This window comes from Acyrthosiphon pisum, chromosome A1, assembly GCF_005508785.2.
Source record: "Acyrthosiphon pisum isolate AL4f chromosome A1, pea_aphid_22Mar2018_4r6ur, whole genome shotgun sequence".
Taxonomy (NCBI): domain Eukaryota; kingdom Metazoa; phylum Arthropoda; class Insecta; order Hemiptera; family Aphididae; genus Acyrthosiphon; species Acyrthosiphon pisum.
Genome location: NC_042494.1, coordinates 126,594,345 through 126,606,795, shown reverse-complemented (window position 1 = coordinate 126,606,795; position 12,451 = coordinate 126,594,345). Strand labels below are relative to the sequence as shown.

The window sequence follows — 12,451 nt, the reverse complement described above, 5'->3', positions numbered from 1 at the left end:
GATTATTAAATTCCCATAGTGGGACGATGCGGTAAGCGTTCGTGGATAAAATCACGGGACGCCGTGTGTTTTAAATGGAAATTAGGTATTCATTTTCTTCGCACATAATTTAAGTATGGATTCGTACGAACGCGTGTGATGATGTGTCAGTAATTTTTTTTAACTTCGAGCAGGTGTAAAATATATGTTGACCGCGAGAGTGGGCGTACCTATACGTTGGATTCTAACAATATTATATTATTATTGTTATTGTGTCACGGCCCATAGTTCACACCAGGGTTGTGATATGGCAGCAGTGCACCTATACTGTGCACGTACTACGTACATATAACCTCATATATAGTTATTTCATGGTAACCTGCATATGGTGTAGGAAGATAGAGTACACAAATATAAACGTGACCCTGCAGCAGCCGCTGTTGATATTTCACGATGCATTTCCACCAGGCGTAGTCCGTCCTGCAGTGGCCGTTTTTTTTCGTACCCTCTTATCAGTCGGTGTTATCGCGGTAGTAGTACAACAACTCCGACCTTGAGCTAATATAGAAAACACACCTACACGTCCTGGACACCGCGGCACCGGCGGCAGATTATCGGAAATGTGCTCATTGGACGCCACCGCGTGAAAGTGCATTCGCAGACATTATAATATTATATTATATGGGTAGGTACTCGTCATGCGTGTGTGGCGGCGATCTCAGGTGGCTTGTTAATATGGGTACATAATATAATATAATGTAATTTTATAAGTGACACCGATTGACGTGACGCGATTGTGATCTGCCCATATTATATTGCAAAAACGGTGTTACGAATTAACATCATACAGAGCGACTTGTCGTCGGTAAACATATATTATTATTATAATATACGAGGTAGCACGTCATATTTTACGCGGTAACCGGTATATATATACCCATCACTGCGGAGTGTTATTCGCGCCCAAAAAGGATGTATCGCGTTCATTTCCTGTATTTTATATACACCCAACCCCGGAAACAAGACGTGCAGCACTTCCTCTGCATCGCGCAGGCCGTTCCGCCGCAATCGGTTGTATTTGATTTTCGTCGTTTACATTATAACATTATCAATATATGAAGGGTACCAGCCATATCACGCATTGTTTGTTTTCCCGCGTGACAGCTTAAAAGATAGAACGCGCGAAAATTGTCGCCAATCGGTTTTCATACCTACGTATTAATATATATTATATATTATTACCTATAAATCGGCTATAATATTATATACGTATACTTATCAATGGATAATATTATATTATGCGTATTTTGCAGGTGCGGGTAGGATCTCATGATTAATAAACTAAAATCGCGCATTAGTAACTAACCAATCTGCACCAGTACACAGGTTGATTATTCCTGCGAGCATGCTCACTCCCCTGTTTTAATTTAATAATTATCTCAGTAGCTATAAAAATTACAAACTTCTTTTTTTTTTAAATAAAACTTAACTTTCTTACTGTAAAATTACTGATGAATTTTTTTGAAAATGTTGTTGACGTACCTATATCTAAATCAAAATTTAAACGAGTTGTTTCTAAGTTATTCAAATGTATTTATTAAGGATTATAATATAGTCCCTTGAAAACATATTTAATACATGTAATGGATCTAGTATAGGAAATTATAAAATGTTGACAAATTAATATTAATTAGCTAATTACAATTTTAAATTCAAATAATATCTGCCACCATTATTATGGATCTATATAACTATCCTTAGAACACAAATATAAATATGTGATTCTAAAAACTAGTCGTTTGAACTTTGATTAAGATATACATCAAGATTTCCAAGAATGTTATAGGTAGTATTGCTAAAGTTATGCAACTTTCGGAATTATAAATGTTTGTATACCGATCTAAAACGTCAGAAAAATTATAGAGCTTGCGTGACAATTTCATTTTTTATTTTTAAAATGTTTATTTGACCAAAAGTGGAAAACTATTTGTGATAATTTACATAGGGAGTTTCATAAACATGGACGAAAACTATTTAGATATAACTTTATTATAGAAGTTTTTTTTACAAAAATATATATATATTGATGTCTTGTATGAAAGTTTACTCCGATTTAAGTGTGAAACACAAAATCGGGAATATACGCACCCGGGTTGCGGTGACAAGCGTGAACGTACCTTTTCCCTTGTTTATAACGCGTGTTGAGCATTACAATATGTGTTGATCGACAAGACGCACCATGATTAACACAATAGACTAAATCTCGTAAACCATAAACAATTTCAAATCGAAAGGATATAATAGATAACAACAAAATTTAAATCAGATATGCCATGGAAAGGGAATTTTCCGTCAAGTTTATGAAAACACCCTATATATAATATATATCTACGTTAAGCATTGTTATTCGCGATGCACGAGAATTTCAAAAATGGGTGCTAGTGGTACAACTCGAGGTCACAACTGCATTTCACCTACCTATTTATATTAATACTAAAACATTTCGAACAAACGATTATCAACGAATTGTTAAATAGTAAAACGTACCTACTATGTTAATCCCTTAATGATTTATTTATAATATTTCTATAGCTATTGCTACACAGGCATTAAACAATAATGTGATATACATATGATTACTGAATAGAAGGGAACGAACAGTATCAATGAACTCGACCTCACCTCTCGTCAAACGTGTACAAAACAAGGAGGTGCACGTTGAGTTTTTATAGCATCCGAAACCTATTTATTTAATTTCGAACGAAACTTTTTACCTATATGCTCCACGTCCACTTAGTGGCCATTGAAATTATTATATTAATATTGTGTTTTATATTTTTAGTTTTAATTAGGAATTCATTAATTAACGAATAACGGTATTGACATCGTTATACCGATGAAATATTATACGATTGATGGTAACGTGTACAGAATGTTTAGAACCGGAGTAGAATCGGTATATATAGGTGCATCATTTTTAACGGACCTGCCCATTGTAACATAACCTCATTATATGCTATACTTTTCTATAAGTATTCGATCGAAGTGTTCTGAAATTATTGTGTTATATTTACAGTACATAAATTACGTAATGTTACTTTTATTGTTGTTGAATTTCACATTGTAATGTTTATGTTAATCCCGATTCTGAACGAAAATTTATTTTTAAATTTTAGATTCTCTTATGAACTGTTTTTATTTTTTTGTAGATTATTGACTATATAGTATACAGCAATATTGTTTTATACTATTTTTATTTTATATTCCGACATTCACTCAAATTTTGTTATTGTGTTTTAACTGATTGTTTTTTTTTTAAATTATTTTTTCCATTACTTTAATATTATTATTATTATTATTATTATTTAATATAACCTATCGTTAGAGTTTCGTGACATCATTTATTATTCAAATTATTCCCTAGTAGTTCATTTTATACTCGTACCAGTTCCGTGTTGCGTTTACGATCCAACAAAAACAATTGTATAGATCCCTCGCCCTTTTCATGATTTTCTGAGTAACTTCTATCATTATTAGGTTGCCATGCAGTTAGGGTTTCCCAAAAATAATAACTATATGGAATAAAGTTTTAAATTTTGAAAATTCTTGAGTTACTCATTACCATATTGAACACTAATAAAAATGTATTAATCCAAAAATTAAAGTTTGTTTGGGCGTTACTATAAAAAACGAAGCGTACGCATAAAACCATTTAAAAAAACCACTTTTTATATTATACTCTGTATATTATGAAGTTTATTCCATAGTTGCTATATTTTATGAAAAACCACTTTTGAAATAATTTAAAATAATATTTATTTTGTAAACAGTTGTACTACTTATTGTGTCCAATTTGAATAACCAGTTTTGATATTATTAAAGTCCACTAGAGAAAATATTTAACGCCTACTACACTATACCCGAATTATTGAGATAGGTACCTACCTTAATGTTTTAGTTTTTCACTAATCACATTAGCTCCACGATATAATACTAATTAATAATTATTGATAAAGGATCAAATATTTTTATAGACACCTAAAATTATTATTATATAATATACTAATATAGACTATGTGCATTGGCCGTCTCGTGATTTACTCCGCAGCATTATACTTACAGTGGTTTTCGCACAACTTATTCGTGCCCTGTAGACATCAATGCGTGCTTACATCATACACATGTCAACTTCACATTGTGTCCCGTATCTATTCGTATGTTATATTATTATATATTATAATTTATAATATTACAATATAAAATTATATTATACATCATATTGATGCATTCAGTGTTCGGCTTTGCTGAGAATTCCCAGTGGACCGGTCACGTGGACGGGTGTGGCGATGGGATAAGTTTAAAATATAATATATATAGAACCAGTCGAAAGCATCCCCGTACATCTACAAGTATAGAGCCGTTAACGTGCCTGATATAATAATCACTGTTCCGTGGAGACGACCCCCCTTGGACCTGCCATTATCGGTGTATAATATACATTACACACTCACACACACACAATGTACACATCCTATCGACAGGATGGAACGCCTACGGTTATAAACTATTACTGGTATGTCCGTATACATAATATTCCGATGTGTACACAATAATACACGAGGCTGCTGTGGACTAGACTTAACGCATGCGTACACCTAATTGCATTTTATATTATAATAATTTTCAAATATTTTCCGTGTGTATATATTACATCTTAACGCCACCGACTCCAATGCGATATCCTTATGTACTGCAGCCGCCCGGACACTATAATAATAATAATAATAATAATATAATATAATATATTATACGCGGTACCCACCTACATTATACGACTCCATCATTCACACGCCTTACGTAATAGATATATCTCTCAAAATCACGATTTGAAAAGCGTTGATTATGTTTTTCTTGCAGCCTTACCTCCTTCTATTTTATCGATAGTTTTTCAGCCCGATTTAACGAAGGCACCTGTATATACCTACATATTGACGTTGGGCCTCCTCCCACCGAGAACCATAACAAATTGTCCCATAAGTTACAAGCAACACAACAACAACAATAAACCTACTTTCTTTATCTAAAAGGAATGTCGTGTTAAATCTTTATAACAGTTAAACGTTTGTTGCAGCAGCGCAATGCTTATAGCACTGTGATAATAATGTAAACTCATGTCAGAGACGGACAGCGCACATAAGTTAACCCGCGGAAGTTAGTTGAAATTTTAAATTCAACCGAAGCGCGTAACTCATCCATTATTATGATGGTACTAAACCGACATAGAAAATATAAGCTATCGGCATGCGTGGATCCGTAAGTGGGTATAGGCACGCTATATAATAAGTATAAACCTGTGAATAAAATGAATTGAATTACGATTGCTGAGGGAAAAAATAAAAGTAAAAAAATGTCCTGATGCCGGCACGCTGCGTGTGTTCTTTTATAGTGACTTAACTAAAATCATCATTTTACATTTAGGTACAGGGACTCGCGTATCAACATATATTATCTGCTGTCATACTTGTTAAGAATACTATTAAAAGTATTTAAAATACTTATTGACTAGTTGTATTATTACTATTTAATAATAAAAAAAAAATATAGTAACGTAATATAGGTACATTTGTCATATTGTTAGTACCTAAATAGTATTGACAGTATTGTAAATAGTAGATTTAGGTAGGAAGTAGACAATATCGTACGAATGAAATTTAAAAAAATCAAACTTCTAATTTTAATTTATATTTTGTATTTTGAAATACAAATACTAAAATAAGTAGGTACTGCAAAGGTGGTTAAGATATTAATTTTCAAAAGTATTTTGAACTACCAATTTAAAATAAAATGAAATAAAAAGGTATTTAAATACTTATAGTTTAATCACTTAAATGTTATGTACTTTTGGTTAAATATGTACTTAACAAGAATGCATGTGGTAGTTAGTTTACTGTACTAATTAGTAATTTCCCAAAAACTAATTTAGTATATATAATATACTATGTAGGTACTAGGTATAATACTACACTGTACATGCAAAATGTAAATACACCTATTGTAGAGTATTGTGTTTATAATATAAAGTCGACAATTGTATGCAATTTGTATTATAATATAATAAAAGGATCTAGGACAGTTGGTCAAACACAAATATATTAAAGAAAGTTTCTCAAAAACAATTAGACAATAACACTTTTTGCCTGACAAAGCGCTTTTTATCAATAATACAAATATTTTTTGTACTTTATTTTAAATAAGTATTTTTATGTATTGCTATAAATTAAGTCATAAAAAAAATGTTATTCATTAAAATTATAAATGTTAATATTGTTCATATAAAAGTATCCATTTTAAATTAATATATGTACTGCTATAATAATTGTTTTCTGTAATCATATAAATGCATGTCAAACTTATTTAAAAAAGAAAAAATACAAACGTTCTCAGATTTATATCATTATTATACTAAAAAAACAGAAGTTAGGTTCAAATATTATATATAACACGACCCCCACGACGTGCCACTGTAATACCTGTATGTCTGCAGCTTATACTTATTATTGGAAAATAAGGGAATTGTTTTAAATTATTATTTATTTAATGCACGAAAACTTAACGTGGAATTTCAAATCAATCCAAAAATAAGATTCATTTAACTAACTGTATTTTTGATGAATTTTGGATTTGACCAATAAATATTTTTATGAATTTTTTTTTTTTGACGAATAGTAGCTTATTACGGGTTGTCCGGATAATAATAATAATAATAATAATAATAACAATAATAATTAATAATGGCGAATAATATCATCTTCGTGGATAGGTGTACATATAATTTATAAGGTTATGCAGTTCTGTAAAGTTCGATACAAATCGATTAGTAACAATTGTACTGTGGAAAATCTATCTATTTTAAATTTTAATATACTTATATAGATACCACTTCATAATTTTTTAGTTTATCCCAATATCTATATTTTGTCAAAATAAATTATTTATTTATTTATTTTATAAACTAAAGGTTATAAACGATAGTTGTTATTAGATTTACCTGTTAGTATATACTCTGTCTCTGTGTATTGTACGAATGTGTGAGAGTATAATATTATTTATTTTCTTTTTTAACATAATATTGTTTTATATTATATTTTATTTAAAATATAAATGTGTTTGTTTTTATAAATCACCATGTAAGTTCTCATCTATATAGTCGCATCTACATACCTGCAATGCCAGCTGCTATACTTACTTACATTTTTAGATAAGTTACTGAAAATGAGTAAAACAAGTTTAAAAATATTTACCAGAATAGGCGTACACATATTTTTAGAGACGCGTATTAAAGTGTTTTCATTTTGAATTCAACTAAACCAAAAAACCACTAACAAAAATATATTAATTTGACTACTTACGTATACCTATATAGTATTAGTTTCCAAAATGAATTTAAAATATGTAATTTATATTGATGGAGAAAACACGTCTAACCGCACTATCTGCGCTCTTATCTGTACCCACATTTTTGTGCATTTAGGTATTCGATATCCTTACCTAACAATCATAAGCGAAGGCATAAATAAAGATATTTTTCTTGATTATATTATTTCTATTTAAACAAATGCGTTTTTTGCTCTGAACGAGAAAGTTTGATTGTCACATAAACGGGTTCTGTTAACGTAATATTTTCTGAATTAAGAGAATGATAAAATAGGTAGGTAGGTATATAATATAATATACATTTATATATTATGTGTAATTTTATTTTTTCTTGAATTAATACTCAATGGGTATTACAATTATTATTATATATGTGACGATATATTATGCGTTCGCGTAAACAATTTATCAAAGGTGTGACCTGGAAATTAACGAGTAGGTATTCCTGAAATGGGCCGGGCCAGGTCTCACACACGGTGACTCGGTACACATATAGTTGTTGGTTTAAAGATGAAGTAGAATGCGCGGAGGAATTTCGTTTTGGTCGGCGCGCCGTTGTTGATACCGTCTATAATGGGATTATACATTATTATTACTATTATGAACTGGGCACATTCGTCAAACTAGAAAAAGAGCGGCGCTGCGGTGCAGTTGTGTCCGATCGATTAAAAAATTAACGTGGAATTTATGAATGACGGTAGGTATATTATAAAAAGGTTAACCGTTTATCGGAGCCGTATTTGTACAGTATATTATAGTAGGTAGGTACCTATACGTGTTTTGTTGATTAAAGACTAGGCGCGTAGCCGACAAATAATATTTTATGATTTCGATGGCGTATTTTACACATCATAATTTATAGCGCTTATTAGTCTTTGTAAGTAAAAGTATTTTAACACAATTATTTAAAAATAAAAAAAACATCAACCGTAAAATACTGCGTAAAATACATATATATATATATGAAGTAAATATGACGGATTTCATTATTCGACAATATTATCATTGTTACTCAAAATTAATATATTTTGAATTTAACAATGTTTTTTTTTTTTCGCAGGTCTAACCCCCCAACGCACAATGTGCCGAATAATATTATAAAGTATTATCACATTTTTCGACGCTTGTAATGCGATTGTGATGTTTTTTTATAATTTATTTATAATATGTGAAAAAAATAAGAAATAAAGAAAACGTCGTGTCTGCATTATAAAACAAAGCACGTGTGTTTCGGGTAGTACGTGTACGTGTATGTATACGTCTGTGCAATGACGAAAAGATGAATTATTATCTCACGTTATATAATAACATATTATTATTATTGTGTTAATATATTATTACAGAAACGTCACTCTCCGAATATATTTTGTGTGATTTTGGTTTTCGACGATCTCGAAACCGCCCTGGTAATTTACGGGGACTATATAAAATCTTTGGGTTAATGGATTTTCAACCCGCCACATAGAGAGGTTAAAATCCCGAAAAGTCGTAACAAAACGTTATCCCGACAATATTGTTACACTGGACTTTTTTAAATAATAATTTCAATTTTTAGTTGAGCTTATTGTAGATAATATTTCAATAGCAACTTACTATGAATTGTATTATACAATAGGCAGGTATAGTTAATTAACGAAAACAATAAAATTGTTGAAATCTAGTTAAACGCGCTTATAGGTTAGGTGAATCGTCAAACTCAAACGTTGGGAATAGTATGTTAATGACTGATGAGCGATAATTATTAGTAAACTCAATTGAAAAATAACTTTCTTACCCCTTTAATGCTGCTTGTTAGCATTGTTGGAGATTAAAAATATCTTTATGCGGAACGTATTATATATAATAGGAATATTAAAGAACAACACAGCAGGGTCTTCCAGAAAAACGGGAAAATGACTCTCGTAAAAGTAAAAAAAAACATGATCAATTTCAACATAGATTTCTAGTTGAAAACAAAAAGTTAGTAGATAAATGTGTGCCATCGAGTATCCCGCGAGGTTAAAATTCTCATGTTGGAATCGATTTCTGTAGAATGGTGTCCGTTAATATTATATTGTACGTAAACATTCCTGAAATCATAGGCCGACATATCGGCGGCGGGTCTTGAACCTCGATAGAAATCTCAGTTAGACGCTTTTGCGACGGGTTAATTTTTTTAAGAGGATTTTTGTGCTCAAACGGACACATACGGCTCTGCGTGCCCAATATAATAAAATATATGGTAAATTAATAATACACCTATATATATAAACTATAGCCTGCAGCACTATTATTAAGTATATCACACTGTATAATATATTCGTCTAAACGTATTTCGGAACTTGCAATTTATGATAATATATTAAGCAGTGGGCCAATTTCTGAGAAGGTTCTTTGCGTCCAAATGGACACACAGTACACAGTCCAGTGGACGTGGATTTTGCGCTTATACCGCGTGCCCAAAAGAATAATAATGGTAAATTAATAATATTATATCTACCTATTCATATATACTATATATATATTATAAAGAAACTATTGCCTGCGGCATTATTGAATCACACTGTATATATGTTATATTCGTGTAAATGGACTTGCGATTAATGATTTATCGAACAACAATGTTATACTATAATACGTAGGTGCCTATATATAATATTATTATAGTAAATTTTTATTTTGTTATTTCCTCTTACAGACCACCGAGAGCACCGCCACCGAAACGGATTCGCCGAGTCCCGCGGCCGTGACGACGGCGATGACCGCGACTGGCGCTGCGGTCGGTCATTTCTACCGTCAGTTCTCGAAGAAGAACAACAGCAAGAAGAACGGCAGCAAGAAGAACAACGGCGGCAACAGCAGCAGCAAAAATACACATCGTCCGGACGCGTTGCTGGCCGAGGACGCGGCCGCCCCCGCTTCCACCGCCGATTTGCTATCCGCGGCCACCGACGCCATCACCGCCGCGGCTCCGGCCACCTCCGGACCGCTGCGCCACACCGAACACGTCTCCGACCAGCCGGCCACGGCCGCCGCGAGTAACCCGCGACTCCGGCCGGCGCTCGCGGCCCAGGTCGTCGACGCGCCGCCGTGGCTGGTGGCCGACCACTTCGTCACCGAACACGTCGCTCACGAACACGTGTCCGTGGTGCCGGAACCAGATCACGCGGACCCGGTGGCGCCGGACGACCACGCCGCGTCGTTGCTGCAGCCGGGCCCCGCGACGACCGTCTGCGGCAAATGCCCCGCGGCCGCCTCGTCGTGCGCGCACGTGAGTTGTGCACGTAATAGTAGCACGTTGTTACTTGTTATTATGTTTAGAGGTATATTGTATGGGTATTACTCGTATTAGTGTTACAACGTTTAGTGGTTCATATATCTACCTCCATGTGACGTGTGTCGGAGGTTGGACTACGTGATGTTATATATTATTATTATAATTTATATACCTAGGTATATATAAGGTGTATATAATATATAGATACAGGGTGCTCGTTGACTAAATACTGCACGCTTGCGTTTAGCGAAATATGTGTCGGTTTGATAAAACCATTATTATTTTGTCTCGGTCCAACACTAAAAACGGGTTATAGGAATTTGAAATCTGAAATCATATGCAAGTAGGCACCAGCAGTATTAGGTACTTACTAATAAAAACTCATGATAAAATAAAAATATGGAAATAAAACCATTCGCTCGAGCACGGTTTATACATTATTATTATATTCTCTATATAATAGTTCGACAACATGTTCATTTTCTCCAATATCAACTACCTATACTTATATTATAGACAAACTGTTCCAAGAATCCGGTGCATATAGATTTGATGTGATGTTATAATAATATGTCTTATGTGAGTGTAAGACAGATTTTAAAAATTATGATTTTAAAATATGATGATCATAACTCGCTTAAAATTAAAATATCAAAAACAAAAAAACCTCTCGAGTGGCTCTAGATATTATTTTTACAATTTAATAACAGGTCAACTCACTCTGCAGATATAAAAAACAACACAATAAAACGAATTCCTCTGTAAGCACAATTTGTTTGCTATGTGATGCGTTATAGTAATAACACGGAGACCGGGAGACAACACATGGCGGGTACGCCGTAGCCCTCTTGAAATCAATAATAATATTACATTCTTGCTATTTGGCTACATATTTTGTGGTTAAAAGTCGAACAGACGACTTTGTTGATTTTACCGATGGTTTTCCGTTATGTGCATTTATATCGCACCTATTTTTTTTTCTCCAAGAAGATATTTTAGAGACCTATATTATAGTATTTAATTTTCGAATGTTGATGGCATTATATTGTAGGTGCCTATATTATTTTATTATATAATTATATGAATATTATTTATTAATATTTTAATATAGATACGCACGTTATCGAGTCCTACCGGTCTAAGTTTATATAAACAGTAAATGTATAATAATATGTAAGTCTTACGAAATGCATATAGATTATAGTATTATATATTTGTTCATACCTACGCATATTGATAAATCATAAATATGGTATGAGAGATAAAAGAAGCGATAAAAAATATGTTAGTTTTTTAAATGTAATTGGTAGGTTGTACCTTGTTCGTTTCCAAACACGTTGTGACTTGCGGGTCTGTACGTTATTATAAAAACACTGAGAGTCAAAAAAATTATTTAATTTTTTTTAGATTTTATTGGTTTTAATTACAGATTTCTTGTTTATTTTAATTTACCTACCTACCTCTATATATGTACACAAACGTGTTACGTTCGTTAGAATCATTAGTGTATTGATAGTTATATCAGCATACATTCAAAGCAGAAATCCAAAATATAATTTGTTTTAATTAAGCGTTGGTGATTATTTTTTTTCTCATAAAATATTTTAATATCTAGGTCAAATACTATGCTCTCTGTTACTATTTATTCTGCATTAGAGCTTCTGTTAGACGCGCCGAAGCTGATATAGCGAATCTACTACATTATAGTTTAAACTAGATATCTCAGACCTCAGTCCTAAAGCTCAAAGTCCTTTTAAAAAGTAAGAAGTGATCAAACGAATT

At 32.4% G+C, this 12,451-nt stretch overlaps 1 protein-coding gene across 1 annotated transcript in view; it reads left to right on the top strand.

Moving 5' to 3' along the window:
- The window catches only part of LOC100159154 (puratrophin-1), a 174,681-nt gene that overhangs the window by 5,257 nt on the left and 156,973 nt on the right, over positions 1-12,451 (top strand). Inside the window, 1 exon segment of the mRNA XM_029488265.1 lies at positions 10,091-10,663. Within this exon segment, the coding sequence (XP_029344125.1) occupies positions 10,091-10,663 (573 nt within the window).